Raw genomic sequence first — 17,879 nt, forward strand, 5'->3', positions numbered from 1 at the left:
GGTACTCAGTAAATGTAAAAGTTAAAGTTAAAGTTCAGAAAGGTTATCATAAATGTACTGTTTCCTTCAAACCATCTTTTAATTCTTCACAGGAATATGTGGCACGAGATTTGTGAATATTGGATCTGATACCGAAACGTTTGACCTAAGGTCACCGGGTCATCCCATGACATATCCTAGTGACGTCATATGTCTGTGGTCAATTTCCTCCATTATTAGCAGAAGAGTCTTTGTCCGTATCTCTGAATTCAACATGGAGGATAGATATGATTTTCTTTATTTCGGCAATGGAGAACAGTCTCTTACAGACACACAGATAGTTCAATTGACAGGATTAACTAAAATCCAAAGTGTTGCTTCTTTAGCTAATAAAATGTGGATTTTGATGACAACTGATCGCACGAGACAGACAACTGGATTTGAATTAGAAATCATGCAGACGTCTTACAGTGAAGGTCGGTGCTATGTTTGTTTTTATGTTATATTTTGTTAGTATCGTGTATTATTGTTTATGTTGTTTGTAAATACATTAGATGAAATGATACCGTCAAATTTAAACTGTGAACTCATTATCTTCACGGAATACACATCATTTAATAATTTGATTTAATTCCGGGATCTACAATGTTTCTCTCGTAGTCAAATAAAATCAGGCCTTTTGGTAAATGTTTTTTTATCCGTTGTAATCCCATGCTTGTGAAGCCACTTGATACATTTATATAGTAAGAACGTGACTTATACAGCTATCAACAATTCTATCCCACCTTTGAGGTACTAGTCTTTTGGAAGTAGGTATATCGATAATTCTTTGTTATAACATTTATTATGATACATAATATTCGACAAAATTACACAAAAATAACAATCCCGGGATTATTTTTGTTGGTCCACTTGTACAAGGTTTTGCAGGCGATATGAACGTTTTCATCCGCGAATAAAACTTATTTACTGTCTAATACAAACACTAGACAAGATTAGTAAAACGACATTAAGAAGGATGACTATTGATATGATTTACGGTAATGTCGTACAAATGCTTTGTAATTATGAATAGGAGACACAAAATAAAAGGGTTCAACACACACATTCAATGGAATGTCAAATTATCACATGAGATCGAATGCATGTGGTACATTTCCTTTTCTTATATTAGAAATCTTGATTGATCATGTTTATTTTAAATAATAATTAAAGATATTTATATGAGCTTCTTGTTTCATTACAGACATTTGCAATCCAGATGAATTTGACTGCGGAAACGGGATCTGCGTTGACACAAATGCTGAATGTGATGGTTTCAATGATTGTGTAAATTGGGCTGAAGAAAATAAATGTGGTATGCATAACACCCCCAATGACGTATAAATTCAAAATTGTTGTTTTCTATTTGGCTATATAGGGTTAGGACATTATCTAATGCCTAAAACTCGTTAGCATTTTTATGTTTTTAGCTGGTCACCATAGTAACTGGAGACATGATTGGATTGATATAAGAGCCTCTATACTAATTATCGAATGTTACGCCGAAAATTCTATTGTAATTGGTTTCTTTGGAACATTAACATGCGCAAACCTGTCACAAAATATTTCATGAATTTTGAGCAAAAGTAAGTAACTAATGCAAATAACCTGTACCAAAGTTTATTTCACTTTTGTCCAGCCTACGTGACGTGTCCGACTGCGTATCTCTGTCACGAGTCCGACTCAAGTAACGTGACGATGTGTCTGTCCTTGGCTAGAGTCTGTGACGGATCACCGGACTGCATAGAACATGACGACGAAACGGAATGTGGTAACGTGTTATTTTTTGGTTGCATGCTGCTTGTTTGTTTGTTAAATCAGGCCGTTGCAACTCATATACCAGCGCAATGCAAAAAGGTGGCGACACCGCCGGCTTCCCCCGTGTATTACCTACCAGCGCCATTGATAAGTCATGGCCGCTGCCATTAATATTGAATATTGCTACAATTCATTTGTTTATGTTTCTTATATTCTTTCTTTTATAACTATGACCATTTATACATGTACGTTAAATATTAACTGTCATGATTGTATCCGTTTGTTTGGTAAATTTTCATGAAATATTGATAAATTGAATAATTTGTAATTAAACCCTGGGCGTCGCCATTTTAGAAAAGTGAAGAAAAATGCTGCTGCCACCACGACAGTACTAAAACATACCTAAAAAAATATGCGTAGTGCTGTGGAGACTTACATTAACATGACGTCACGAATATGCTAATTAAAGAAAAATGCTGCTGCCATCTACGTCCACATGTTGCAAGCGTGACTATCGCTGACCTCACATCGACGAACGGAGTTGCAAGTCCATCGCACTTCGTGCTCTATTATACGTCCATGGTTAAATTAATAAATACACATATTGTGCCCATATGCGTATTAGAATTCAGCTGACGCCGGTACAGCGTTCAGACCTGGCGACATCGCTTATCTTACGCGCGAAGTTTCTTTTGTGTACACTCGCGCTATTTTTTAGTTTGCTCAAGCGGTACCTGGGCGCTGACTTAGCGTCAATCCCCATAGGCAACATGTCATGTTTCCGCGGTATGATGGTTTGGGTATATAACATGAGCGTGACACAGGTCTGTGACTCAGGCGCAAGTGGTCCCCCGTGCGTTCCCCTCTGGTAGCAAAAACAGTTATTTGCTCTCTCCATTAGATGACAAACAAAGATCTCATATTCAGTTCCAAAAAGGCATAATGCCTTGCTGTGTTTGTACACCCTGATAGTGTCTGAAAATTGAAAAGTCAAACGGTTTGACAAGGTTAAAATTCTTTGCCATTTATGAATTACAAATTCATCGACTATTCCTATAATTGGCACTCTCCTGCCGTTGATGGGGTGAACATCACGTCCTTCTTATCCTCGTGTTACTCTTATTGTCACCGCGCTTTCGTTTATATTTGATAATACAGGGTGAGTAAAAAAAAGTGCAATAGAGAAAAGAATCCATTTTTATTTAAGAACCGAGTTGAATCTTTTAGGTTTTAAAACATTTTATATATGATATATCCATTAGTGACCTTGTGTGAAAACACCAATGAATTAGCATTTACCGTTTTGTTTTTATAACACGTTTTATAGCGATACTCAATTTCAATGTTTGTCCAAGAGACATCTAAAATTTGAATGTCAGCCAACTCTGTGTAAGGTAGATTTGGAACAACTGCCATTTTCTTAACCTCATTGGCATTGAAATAAAATGGAACACCCAAAGTGTTATTGCCCTTGGTCTACTTTAAGGAGAAGAAACATTATTTATTGTTATTTTCATTTTAGATGTTTATTCTCTATCAAAAACATACAAATTTGTAGCCGGGTTTTTCAACTGTCAAAATGAAATGCGCTCAAATTGAAGTGGAGTGAATTACAAAATATCCAGTAAGTTGGACATGTTGGGATTATAAAACACTTAAAGTCAGTTTCAGAGCTGGTACCTTTACCTTGCATTGTGTGCTCTCATTCAAAATACATGGTACCTCGTGGACAAATAACGAAATTAGGTATCGCAGCAAAAGGACTCATAAAAATTAAACGGTAGTCGTGATTCACTTCATATTTTCACAGAAGGTGGCTATTGAGTGTGGCATTTATAGATTTTTTCAATAATGGGAAAGTTCGACCTGACTCTTGCATAAATATCGATTCTTTGCTCTATTGCACTTTTTTGACTCACCCTGTACGCGAAGTTGATGTTCCCCCATCAACGTCAGGACAGTGCCAATTGTAGGAATGGTCTATACCGTATGTTGAAATAAGGTGACAAACTAATTATGCTTGTTTACTTTTGGACCACGCCTGAATCACTTGAGTATTTGAAATTATTCATGTGTGGTCCAAAGGATTATGTTTAACCTTGTAGTTAATCATTCGCAGTCCCTCTATTAACTGTGTAACTAAATTTCTGCTCAAACATGATCAATTTTGTCGTCCTATACAGACACAAAACGTTGTCCAAGCACTTGTGTGTGTAGTTACTCAACAGTAGAGGACCTGGTCGTAGATTGTCCACATGGATGGACCGTCAATGGACTCGATGATATCCCACCAATATCTGATACACTGTAAGTAAATATTTGTCTCATTATGTAATACTGAATTACTGATTAGAGGTTAATGACTGCGCATCAGTTGTTTTGGCATTGTGAAATATATAAACATTGTGCTTTCCAAAGCACAATGTTTAGATATTTCACAATACCCGAAAAATAACTGCTCAAAATATGGGACCTGCGTGCCGGGCCTGCGTGTCGTCTATTACACGGTAGAGGATAGTAAAACAAAAATTCCTATCGTTTATTCTCCAGCTAAATACTTTATGTCATTCATATAACCCGGCATTTAAACGATGTCTGTAAACCATTTTGTGTTTGCTGATTATAAGTAAAACCAAAGTATGGTGGCGTATTTAATATGCGATATCTTTAAACTTGTGTGGATGTGTGTGTGTGTGGTAGTGTGAATGAACATAACTATGAATATATTGATGGAACCTCGCCATGTCGCTTGTGCAGGCTAAACATACATTATAAATTTATTATCTGTCCCTGTTCTTGTGACACCTCATCTATATTTTCCTGGGTAGGATTTGTTCACTGAAGGGGAATGTGGAGACAATACACAGCATTACAGCAGCGTTATAATGAATTTACAAATTCATTATAAATGCTACTACCTATCAAAATATATCCGAAGGTCCAAGAAAATTAATGATATGTCATTGGATTTGGAATACATAATAATTGCCAGTAAGAAATTCTATTCGGCTAGGAGGGCTATCTATAATTCTCTAAATCTACTTTTATGTTTTCAGGCATTTAACAGACGGAAACTTTCCAATACCAGAACCTGGTGTATTTAAAGCACTTAAAAAACTAAAAGCATTGTAAGTAACCCATAATTTTTTTTATTTATAATTACAGTTACGTTCTTCAAATCTCTTTCTTCCATGAATATTTATTTTTCAAACCCTACTTTTAATATTTCGTTTATGCCCAGGGTTGTTCTTCTAAAGCTTGTTATATACATGATACAGACAGTAAACTAATTCAGGTACCAGTTATGTTTACCCCTGTATATCCTAAACAAAGACACATAATATTAAAAGAACAGCCAATTTGGTGCACCCTTTAGCTCAGTTGTTGAAATTATTTGAGAAGTAGATGTACATGTACGGTGATCGAGTACCCATTATTGTTCTAATCAATGAAAAACACGGCGCTAGATCTTTTGTTCGAGAACGCTTTGTGTTCAAACCAACAGGGCATCTCAATCTGCAACTTTTGAATTCGCATCTTCCTTGTGATTTTGGATCAGCGTGTCTTTATTTCTTGACTGATTTCAACGAATGCTATCTTAAATCCGAGTTAAAAGATACAACTATTGGCTGCTGGTTCCAATTGCGAAATATCTGTCTTTGTTTAGGATATACAGGGTGAACATATCTGATACCTTCATTCTTGTGCTGCAAATATAATTGCATTTTTATAACATATCAGTATATATATTTTTTCCATAATTTCCAGATCACTTTCACGCAATCGTATTTCTTACATGACACCAAGAGTGTTTGATGGTTTGGGAACATTAACATGGCTGTAAGACAAATAGATAAATATTATGACAACATGTATATTTAAAACATTTGTGTTGAAATTTGTCCAATGTTTGAGCACATGTTTCATACTGGAAAGCAAACAATCCGAATAAAGGTGTTTAACCTACTTGTCACTTTTGTTTTAACAGAGATTTATCTTCAAATAATTTCACGATGCTGACAACAAACGTATTTGCAGAACTTCACCATCTCAGAGAATTGTAAGTCATTTGATATCAACGTTAATGATCAAATACAAGTGTTTGTAATGAGAAATGTAGAATATAGACAAAAGGAATAGATGGAGAGATACTATATAGTGGGAGGGGGGAGGGAGGGAGAGGGAAGGATGGGTGAGAGTGTGGAGAGAAAAATTTATACGAGAAAGGGAGAAAAATGTTTTGAGATAGGACGTGAGAAAGAGAGTATTAATGTGTAGGAAAGAAAAACTCAAACTTAAGTGAAAATATTTGGCGTAAAAGAAAAAAGGAATTATAAAAAAGCTTACTTTTGTTGACCTTTCTTATTATTTTTTAGATTTATTTACAATGTGCCACTTCATCAAATTGCTAATGGTGCTTTTAATGGAGTTTTCAATCTGGAGATGCTGTAAGTTTATCCAATGATCAATGTTGTTTATTCACTGGTGGTAAAAGTTGCTGGAATTCGTTATTATTTGTAATATATTTCAAACAATTGGTTTAATGATCAATTTCATTCCTTTATTCATTTTGTCCACTCAGTATTTTAATCCGGCCAAAGCCTGACATGTCTGAAGATGCTGATTTAGTGATAGAATCCAACGCTTTTCATGATATTCACAGTCTTGAAACTCTGTAAGTGATTTTAATTATTTAAGAGCGTGATATGATCTACTTTGTTAATAATCATCATTATCATTTTCATCGTTATCATGATGAACATCATCATCAAATAAACCTTTAATGTTTTTTCCAAAAGAGTAAATCTTAATAACACACTTTTGAAATTTGTCGATATTAGTCCGAAAAATATTTGACACGAAAACAGGCTCGGCCTAAAATTTTAATCTAACAAATACCAACTAAGCAAATAAAATATACCGTGCATTTTCCAGATTCTGTGACTACCACGCTTTGTGCTGTTTCTTCAATGAGCTAGAACAGTGCACTACTTTGGAACCAGTACCACCATTATTCAACTGCGGGAGTCTCATGCAAAACAATATACTTCGGATATCTATGTGGATACTCGGTGTCAGTGCTCTTATCGGAAATCTATTTGTCCTTTTCTTCCGAGTCAAGGAAGAATCACCATCAACTGCTCACTATAAACAAAGACTTTTCATCACAAGTTTAGCCTTTTCTGATTTCCTTATGGGAGTATACATGATTATTTTAGCTTCTGCTGATGTGTACTATGGCGATGATTATTTTACGCATTCGGACAAATGGCGTTCTGGTTTAGTTTGTAAGGCAGCTGGATTTATTGGTCTTTTCTCAAGCGAAGCATCGGTATTTTTTATAACCCTAATCACAGTCGATCGTTTTATTTGTATATTATTTCCATTTAGCGATTTGAAACTGAGAAAAGGGTCCTCGCAAATTGCTATTGTTCTGTTGTGGTCCTTAGCAGTCATAGTGGCACTTGTACCTATTCTATTGTCTGGTCCCGAGTCCGATTTTTATGACCTTTCTGATGTTTGCATGGGTCTACCTCTCATTACCCGTCCATCCAGTTACTCGTTCCACGCGAGTGACGTCAATAATCAAGTGACCTTTGACCTTCCAGTTGCCGAGGATTCAAAACCAGCTTGGTACTTCTCAATTGCGATATTCTTAGTATTAAATCTGGTCTGTTTTGCGATAATCTGCGTATGTTATATTGCTATCTTCGTGACGGTGAAACTGTCGGGCAAAAAGGTAGGACGTGAGGAAAAAGTTCAGGAAGACATCAAAATGGCAGCCAAGATGGCGGCGGTCGTAGGGACCGATTTCCTATGTTGGTTTCCGGTTATAATAATGGGCATTCTTTCTCAAACTGGTGCAGTAGTTATTCCTTTAGATGCGTACGTTTGGTCCGTGGTGTTCATACTTCCCGTCAATTCATCACTTAATCCTTACTTGTACACCATCGCGTCTGTTATTTCAGAAAGACGAGATGGTAAAATGACCAAGCCAAGACAAAAGACAACTGTAAGCATGGTAACCAACTAAGATCTCAAACATGCTCAACCCCAATATGTTGTTGAATTCATAGGATGACCTTTGAGCTGTTATTGTCAACTGGAGGTCAATGAACTGTGTAATTCGAAGTGCGACCATCTTGGCTCATATATTGAAGAACTCTTGATATTGAAAAAAGTAATGCAAGTCTAAATCAAGCTAATATTTTATGCTTTCTTCTATATTCATTAACGCTGTATTGAAATTTATTTTCTGCAAAATATGTAATATAAACACCTCAAATAAAGAAAGTTCACACTTACATAACCCGTCATACACCAAACGTGATATTGTTATTACAATTGGATTAATGAGGTCGTGTGCAGAATCTTGTTAGCTCCAATTTGATTCCAAATTTTCTAAACCAAACACTCTAAATTGACAATTTCAAAAGTTGCAAATCAAAATGATGCAGGCAGTAGAAATTGCTAAGTGTAGTCAAACTTGCTTGCCCGCGATGGGGGCTATCCTAAGTGTCGGCAAGGGGATGACACTCTTATTCACATTTTCATTTTACAACGCAAACCTATATCGAATCCCGGTGGTTTGCGAATAATGAAATGTCCGCATCCCAGATCAATTAAACCCTGGTATGAATTATTTATTAGTTTTCGCCACGATCCGTTTTGCAATAACATAAAAGCACTTCAAATAACAGCCCGTTGAGTTCAATGAACTACGCCCTGAAACCGATGCCCTGTAAAGAAGCTCTCCCATTGACCTCTATACAGGTCAGTGAGCTCTCCATACACAAATGAACAAGTACAATAGGACAAGGCCAGCACCTATGACCTGCTTAGTGACATGTTATTTTGAAGTCTTCTAAAGCTTAATATCTTGAAGATCAGTATTCGTTTGTACATATGGACTGCGCATTTATGATGCAAAATATTAGTTCTTATATAAAATTACAAAATATTGGTATTATGACACACGGTATAGGTGATATAAAACGACTAATAAAATCATGTCAACATGGCGTCATGTCAAAGGTTCATTATATCCCGTATGTTTGTCTAAATTAATATTTTCAGAACAATTTCTACACCCATTTAATATGTACTCAGGTGGAACCCGACGTTTTTAATTTTCATTTCTTTTTATGTAACAAATTCAGGTTTTTCCATTGCGCGGGCCGCCGGGCAATATAAATTTAATGCTAACATTGAATAAACGCGGAATTAAGAATATGCGTTTCTATATATACAGCGTCTGACTCTACCTGAGGACCTAGCCTGAGTCCCATAGACTCCAAGAATGGCTCTCCATACACAAATGAACAAATACAATGAAGGGTCGCCATTGCTCTCCATACACAAATGAACAAATACAATGGAGAGTCCGACTGCCATGCAAATGAGCCAAGTGTCCTCTCAAGGTATGCTCTGTGGTGTCGGTACAATGCGTGGTTTATTCAATTGTTAATTTGAAACGCATGCACCGTGTGCATAGTTTTGATTTACAACTTTTGAAAATGCACCAACTTTCATATACTGGCATCAATCATTCTGTACACGACCTTATCAATCAAAATGTCAAAACAAGAGCAGGTTTTGGTATAGGATGGGTAAAATAAGTGCTGACTTTCTTTATTGGCAGTCAAGTTAGCTCAATCGTTAAGGCGTTCGACTATGGTGCGAGAGGTTGCGGGTTCGAACCCTGGTAGTATGCTCTCGTGGAAAATTGAGTTAGCTTGAAATTCCCCTGGACAAGGAACTTACTGCTAATTGCCTCGTTGTAAACCGTACGAAACTCGGGGAGCTGATCCTGGTTGCGATGGTTATTTGTGGAATGTCTATAGGGTATGCGCTCTTGTAGCAGCGAAGTCCCTGATTTGTTGTTGAATGGTTTAAATGGAATGATGTGGGGCCGTAGTGGTCAGCGACAACCTGTAAAGTGTGCTGAGGCTGTGGATCAACGTCTAGGCGTTGTGCCTGTGCGTAGCGCACTGTAAATCACTGCGCTTTTTTTTTATTTATATTTTTTATTTATTTGAGGTGTTTATAATAGCTGTATATAGATATCGTAGCTAAATAAACGACGACATGATATTCAATTACAATTTGAAGTTCGGTATCTTGTTTCATTTAAGCGAATGTTAATACTTTCCAATATTACTTCCCTCTCACCCGGCATGCCCAAACAATCTTTGCCGCCTCTTCGATTATGCTAAATATATTTCATTTCCCTCTACTGTAAGTCATGTCAAAACTAAGGGAAGCATTTAAAATATCTGAACCTTAACATTTTATGAGCACTGTGATATTCTCTGCGATAATACACTTCCCCCTTTTATATGACCTCATATTCTAAATCTTACTAGATACCCGATAATGTTCTTGAACATCCACTTTTTATACTCTGACTCGTGGCATATACATACTGCCCAGCAAATACAAAACGTTTTCGACATCATTCGCAAAGGGATATAAAAGGTTGTCAGAAAACGTTTAAATGCCGGGTTATATAAAGGGTATATTAAGGGTTTAAAACGTTTTCATAACATTAAAAAACATTTTTTTGATAATATGTTGCCCAGTAAACACAAAATGTTTGACAGAAAAACGTTTAAATGTCGGGTTATATAAAGGGTATAAAAACGTTTTAATAACATTCCAAAAACATTTTGGAAAACTTGATACAAAACATTCTAAAGAGAATGTTAGTTTGGGATGGAAAAAATATTTTGCGAAAAATGTTTGCTCTAAATATTTGCAATAACGTTTTAAAAACGTTTTCATGACCTTTATATAACCCGACATTTAAATGTTATTAAAACGTTTTGAAAATAACTTCTTAAGAACATTTCTGTGTTTGCTGGGTGCCAATACTTTAACATTATGTTATTTAAGTGTTGACAAAATATTTGGCAAAAAATATGTGAAAAAATAGTTTACAATAGCATTTTGCAAACATTTTAAAAATATTGTTGTTGCGTGTTTTCATACAAAACGTTTTAAAACGTTTTCATGGCCTTTATATAACCCGACATTTTAATGTTATTAAAACATTTTTACCTAAACCAAAAGCCAAAATATAACTTATTTAAAACGTTTTAAAACGTTTTTGTGTTTGCTGGGTGAGATGTCCCTTCTTTTTCTCCATAGACTTTCAATATATATGGTCTTCCATATAAAATAACGTATGCCTGGTCTGAAAGAATCCTCAAACCGCTTCGACCGCTTAATTTTCTGTTGAAGAAAATCCATGAGTTCGCCCTAATAGTTTAGTTGCTAAGCTCCCAAATTTCGTACACTTTTGCGCTTTGTGATAAAAGCATGAGAGTGTCCACACATGATCCAAAGTTTATTTTAAGTTATATAGTCATTTCAGATTTGACCTCTAGTGACTTCTAGCGGGCACGAAACGTCATACAGGGGTAAAAATGTGAAACTGCTCCAATCTTATCAACAGATACAACAACTTATTTGTCTGATCACAAGGATTTCAAAAGTTTAGTCTGTTTGTGCTATCTACGACCTATCGTAGGTCGTTATTTTACAAAAACCTCATTTTGGGTAAAAACAGCGCATTTTTGGCTGTACAGAGGTAAAAATTTCAACTTGCTTTGTTCAAATTGTTTGTCTTGACATAAATATCAAGAAACAATATACTACTTACCATCTAAAATGTACTCTTTACTTGTTATTTGCAATGGAAGTCAACTATCAACAGGGCCCTATGGCCAGCAAATGGCATCTGACATTTGTGATGCGATCAAGCAAAATCAGTCGGAACTCGGAAATATTGATTTTGAGATATAGCCAAATAAAGGAAATATTTCCTTTTGTTTCTTCTTGTTTTGGAAACTCTTTAATTGCTCATATCTTTGGAACTGGTTGTTCAATTTCAATGGGGTTTTCTGCAAAATCCAGCTTTGTAAATGTTTTTACTATCCTGTAAAAACTGAAAATTTATTATTGCCGAGTTCCGACTGATTTTGCTTGATCGCATCACATTTGTAACCTATATCTCAGTAGGTTACTACAATAGATATGCAAAACTATTCTTTTTATGATTCGAGTCAGCTAAACGGACAATTTGTCAAAATTAGAGCAAGCTAAAATTTTAATGTACAACATGTACAACAAAAACGTGCAATTTTTACCTCAAAATGAGGTTTTTGTTGATCTAACACAGTATGTAAACCATTTCAACGTGCTGCTGTTCGATCATATAAACCAAGTACAGTCTTAATTTATTTATATATATTCTCAGTCATCCAGGTATATAAGATATCAAGTTGATATAATTAAAATCTAGTCAACTGGACTTACTATTTTTGACTGGCGACGTTTCACATCCTATCCTGGATGCTTCCTCTAGCCGACTTGAGAACTACAGTCTTAATTTTAAATTGCTTTAGGTTCTTGCAAGTACAATAGACATTAATTTGTGTTCAGATTGAATACATAAAGAGAACTACCAACGAAAGTACGTTAAGGTTTTCTGACGGAAAAGATGAGGTGATTTTTCTCTTGCATATTCACATTTTTAAGGTATTTCCCCGTTTTTTCAATCATCAAGCGCTCAAGGTCACATAACGTCACTCATGTATTGATTCCTTAGCTACATGTATATCGCAATGCTTTTTGACTCTGAGGTTTCAGTGTCTAAATAGAAATCTAAATTCTGCGCGTAATTCGCTTCATGGTACGCTTGAGATGCTTAGTTCCCAGCAACATTTGGTTCCTGACTTAAAACTACATTTGAATTGCTTTAAAAAGAAATTTGAGTCCAGCGATATTGTCAATTACAAAGCCACTGATTGCTTCAGACAGTTCTAATTGATCGAAAATAGACTGAGCGGATGTCTTAAACCAATGACGCTTGGTGAAAAGAAATTGCAAATAAATTTGCCGTGACCAACGCACTCTAACCGGTTCAATAGTATTATATTTTCACTTCCTCCGAGAGCAGAGCATAATCGGACGAGCTTGAGGACGACTGCACGCATGGTGCTTAGTTTTTGAATTTGAAATATTCTCATTACTCCTTGCGCTGTATTCTTGGAGCCGCCAAATCAGTTATTGTAAGTATAGTACCCTAATTTGTTTATGTTGGTTCAAATCGCTCATGTTTTTACGCGCACAGATGCCTTATTGTTTTCTCAGATTCCCCCTTTCCTTCTTTTCTTTCTCTCGTTAAAAAAGGATGCTAACGAAGTTGTGTTTTTAACGACGTTTTACTAGGTTCAGTATATAATACAGAGTGCTGTGTAATTTTTTAACAATGTTCTTTTTCTTCTTTATAAAATTTTATCTAACTTTTTGTAAACATTGAAAAGGTTAGGTAAAGAAGTGTAAGTTTTAAACAACAGCTGCCATGTATAGTAAACAGCGTGTTTTTACAACTGCCGCCAAATATCAGCCGATATGTCTTATGTTCCATTGTACCTTATTATATAGCCCATGGCGCCTAGTTTTGAAAAGGCTGAAATTAGGTTATTAACAACGTACGCGATATATTGTTTTGTTTTGTTTCGTTTCAAATATTTGGCATCACTTGATAAAGGACCATTGGTCCGAAACGTCGTGTGTTTATATTAAACCATTGTGTGTTTTATACAACAAACTGGTACTGTTTTTACTTATTATCTACGACTTCAATACAGTACTACGCAGAACTTACGACTTATTTCTTTTATATTGATATATATTGATATATATTACACCGAACTTTAGATATGAGGTGTAACTATCGCACAGTGAAATAGGTCACGTCGCGCACTACAAATATTACTGTATCCAAATGCTTGTTAAATTACTCGCGCATGCTCCAGCCGCTGGACCAATCACAGTGGACTCAGCGAGATCCTGCCGATGTTTGCCGAATGACCAGCCGAACTTTTAATCTTCGTGTGTTCGGCACGGGGATTTTAGAAAGGTCTTTGAGGGTTGAATGATGTTTTGAATCTGACAACTTTCTACTCGCATTTAGACAAAATGGCAATATACACGAAATGTGTTAAACTTTGAAAATCGGTGAAGAGATAAGGAAAATAATGACATTTTTCAGCGCACATGTTTTTGATCATCGGAATTTTTAGGCAAGTTGACAATTCTGAAACATTTTGAGGTATAAATTTCATCGCAAGATTCACAATTTCTTGGATTTTTCGATGAATACTTTGATTTTTTCTTTTATCGGAAAACTACACAGTATAACACTGTGCAAGTTTTTACGTGTTACATTTTCGAGTTTTGGGTTACATTTAAGCCAAAGTTGGACCAAATTTGAGTAATATTTCGGATTTTCCTGTTTCTACTGCACGGAAGATCATAAGGCCGAATAAAAATAAAACATGTTTCTCTTCCCCTCCCGCTTCCTTTTTTGAGGCCGCATCAAATTTATTTTCAGTTTTTTAAATTCAGTCAACACTTTTGAAGAAAGATGTCTTGGAAGTTGAGATGTTTTCTATAGCCTTGCTAATATGCAAGAAACAATTCTGGATGGTTCTGTGATCACTAGCGGGGGCGTACCTACCAGAACAATAAAATAAAAAGGGCCTCAAGCCCCTCTTCCTCCTTTTTTAAACCCGGACGAGAAACATGTTTTTATTTTTACTCGGCTAAATCATCCTCCAGACACGCTCCAGAAGACATGCAAATGCATGGAGTACAATACCAATCACCTGTTTAACTGGTATTGATCAAAGTAATTCTTTGTACTCCATGCATTAGCATATCTTATGGAGCGTGTCTGGAGGATGATTTGATTCACGGCGGGAAGTGCGGGGCAGCCTGAGTGAACACGGGTCACTGAATTAGCATAAAGGTCACACAAAACAGCTTCCGCGCAAGCGTGGTAACCTCACAGTGAAAAGTTTGACCTTACAAAGCTGTCGAGTATTTAGATACAGCAGTATAGTGTGTAAGTTCGTAGTGCGTCGTTTGTGATTGACCAATAAAGTGACATAATTTACTTGAATATGAGTATGTGAATATTTGACACGAATATTTTTGAGGTGAAATATTAACAGAAACATACTGCCCGGGCATATTGAGTCGTGTGGCACCACCTGAGATTATTTTGTCTGAGACTAACACCGGTAAAAATATTACTTAATCATTTTAGTGGGATTATTCCCCTCCAAAAATTTCCACCAAAAGATCTTGTCGCCTTAAAGGGTTGTTTGATAATGTTGAATTAATTAACCCGTCTCTGTAGTGTTGGTACGGCTTCCTTAATGCAATCAAGTAATTAAAAAGGGTGAAAAAGCCACAGAGGGGAAATACTTTTTAACTTTAGCACCTCTTTTACGTTTTGTAACGGTTTTTGGCAGGTGCTTTTTTTGAAACAGCATGCAGCATTTGTCCAGAAAACAAATTATAATGTACGTATATTCGAAATGAAAAAAAAACACCAAAAAACAATTTTTAAGTTAAATATGCAAAATTTGCATATTTTGCGCCAAAAATTGCATCAAGTCTGAGGGCAGCCACTTACCACCACCTTACCAAGTTACACCCCAATACAGCTCACCAGCTCTGAGAAACTAACCTGGAAGCCAAAGGCATTTAAAAACAAAGCTCACACAATACAAATGTACAAGACCCCATTATAGCATAAGGCAATAGTCATTTTAAATATGACTTGTAAAATTTGACTATAAAATGTAGGGATTTGGGTACTTTTTGTTCAATTTTCACAGAAATTGAAGGATTTTGACCCATGTTTTTGTTTGTCTGTTTACCCATGGTCGCTGAAACAAAGAATTATATTAATTAAATCACCTAATTTCTAATTAATAAAGGACAAAGAAAGATAAAAGCAAAAGTATGCTTCATTTATTTAAACAATAGTAACATCCCTGTTGTGTACAAAAAATTAGAGTCACGCGGTAGCATGACCAGCAAGTTTTAAAAAACGACTGAAAAGAAGAATAAACAGATGCACCGCGGGACTATATTTACACGAAACAAAACGCTATTGTTCTATGATATTTTTCGCTGGGTACAAAATATATCTAAAACCATTCTAAATCTTATTTACTGCCCAAAGTGTAATATTTTAATAACTCATTAATTCAAAAAGTTACACCAGTCTTAGAGTCAATCCGATTGTTTGATAATAAACACATTCTTGCTTCATTTCACGTGGTATTTCATAGCCAAAATTAGTGGCAAATCATAGCTAATCATACTGATATCCAGAATCTTTCGACACTGCTACAGCCATACATGGCTGTCACTGACGCACTACTTTTTGAGATTCACTTTCAAATATACCCTAGCATTTTCCTATACCCTACATACAAATTCTGGATCCCATTCGCCAAACAATCAAATTTTTGACAATTCTTTTATTCTTTCCGGACATTCATATTAATAAATACTCCACTTTCACGCGTCGTTATATCGGGACGTCCCCGTGGCGAAGCGGTTAAGGGCATGGACTTCTAATCCATTTATGAATTTTTGCTCAAGTTCGAAACTTCCCACCACTTTTTTTAAACGTTTTATTAGGGATAACCATCAAATTTTTATGTTGCCCCTATTGCTACAAAAGATTGCTTTCTGGATAGAACGCATCAATAGAAGTATTTTTCGAATTATGAATTTTCAAAGTTGCCCATTCTGACCGGTCACTGGAACGAAATAAAATGACAAGGTCCAAAAATAGCAATTGGGAGCAAAATTGGCATAAGCATATATTTACCTTTATATATTTCTTTATTTTAACATATATACAAACATGAAACAAGCATATTGTGAAAGTATCAAAGGGGTTTCTTATGAAATGGCACTTTACTAATGGCATCAATTATTTTTTAAAACCGAGGCATTGAAATCATGCATTTAGAGAATATTTGCCAAAAATCATCCAAGATAGCCGATATGGCACAAAATCAAAATGTCCAGGTGAACTTTTTTTTCACAACCAAAAATTTCAATGTTATTGGGTTTAGTATGACCAATTAGTAGGTGTATGCAAACAAAATCTTAATTGTCATTGAAGGTCATTGACTCATTCACAACAATAGAGGTTATCTACTTCACTCATCATGCTCATGTGTGACTTCTAACAAAAGGTACTGGTTCCTGTAGTATTGCTCATTCAAAACAATTCAATGCATGACCTCGGAGTTACCTGTGTGACTTTCGCGGGCTATTTTGAAACAGTTATGGTTGCACATTCAGGTACTTCTTTTGAAAGTTCTAAACAAGGTATAGCCAGCAGCAAGTTGTAGATGGTATAGGCCTAAATATAAGAAAACGTTTAGGGTTGAAATCAGGTGAACAATACATCAAATGAGCACGAAACTTCACATTTATGTCCAGAAAGGTGTCGTCTTAGCATGATTAGAAAGGAATATGGAAATTCCAAAGGGAAGCTGGTGATTTAATTTGTAACTCGATATCTATTTGTTCAATTTTTTAACCTTTTTACAGAGGGTATGATAGAGGTATTACTTGCAACTCTGCCAAATTACAGCTCAGTAGGCCACGTTGTTCACCTGATCTTATTGACATGAATATTTTGTGCCATTCTTGAGCAGTGCTGAACTCAGCCACTGGCAATTAAGCGCACTGTGGCGATGGACCAATTTTGACTCGCACTTACAGGAAAATGAAATAAGTTATGCTGCTGTAATTTGCAAGATAGTTACAAAATATAATTGGCATTAACCTCCCCAATTTTTACAGAAAAATATTGAAAAATAAAAGAATGAGATTAATTTAGAAATGTCTATGCAAGCAGTTCACAGTTGAGCTCCCTGCATGTCTATGGGAGTGTTCTAATCAAGCTGATGGTTCATTGGTCATCCCTAGTTTTATTAACCAATTTATTGTCATAAATCAAGAATAACACCATTTCGAACATCCATTGCTATTGTGATATTATTATTTTTTTCATCAAACAAACATGTTTGATTTTTTATACACATTTAGGCCTAGGCCTAGGGCCTACTTTCACCATCCAAATGCTTTCACCATGCCTGACTATCATGACATCTTCGTCATTTAAAACACATTTATCAGTTGCTCTGTTCACAGCTCAGACTGAAATTATATTTGGAATAAATATTATAAATTCTCACAAATTAAAATCA

At 35.7% G+C, this 17,879-nt stretch overlaps 1 protein-coding gene across 1 annotated transcript; it reads left to right on the forward strand.

The window, feature by feature from the left end:
- Positions 1 to 253: 253 nt before the first annotated feature.
- Positions 254 to 7,982, forward strand: LOC140157847 (G-protein coupled receptor GRL101-like). The gene is made up of 8 exons (XM_072181095.1): positions 254 to 455; positions 1,226 to 1,336; positions 1,661 to 1,792; positions 3,963 to 4,086; positions 4,836 to 4,907; positions 5,548 to 5,619; positions 6,362 to 6,454; positions 6,715 to 7,982. The coding sequence occupies exons 1-8, from the start codon at positions 254 to 256 to the stop codon at positions 7,811 to 7,813; spliced, it is 1,905 nt and encodes a 634-aa protein (XP_072037196.1). The 3' UTR covers positions 7,814 to 7,982.
- Positions 7,983 to 17,879: the final 9,897 nt, after the last annotated feature.

Source organism: Amphiura filiformis, chromosome 7 (genome assembly GCF_039555335.1).
Source record: "Amphiura filiformis chromosome 7, Afil_fr2py, whole genome shotgun sequence".
NCBI lineage: Eukaryota > Metazoa > Echinodermata > Ophiuroidea > Amphilepidida > Amphiuridae > Amphiura > Amphiura filiformis.

Coding starts and splice junctions, on each gene's coding strand:
- LOC140157847 (XM_072181095.1), top strand. CDS start 254: ATGGAGGATAGATATGATTTTCTTTATTTCGGCAATGGAGAACAGTCT. Junction 456..1,225: donor GCAGACGTCTTACAGTGAAG/GTCGGTGCTATG, acceptor GTTTCATTACAG/ACATTTGCAATCCAGATGAA. Junction 1,337..1,660: donor GGCTGAAGAAAATAAATGTG/GTATGCATAACA, acceptor ACTTTTGTCCAG/CCTACGTGACGTGTCCGACT.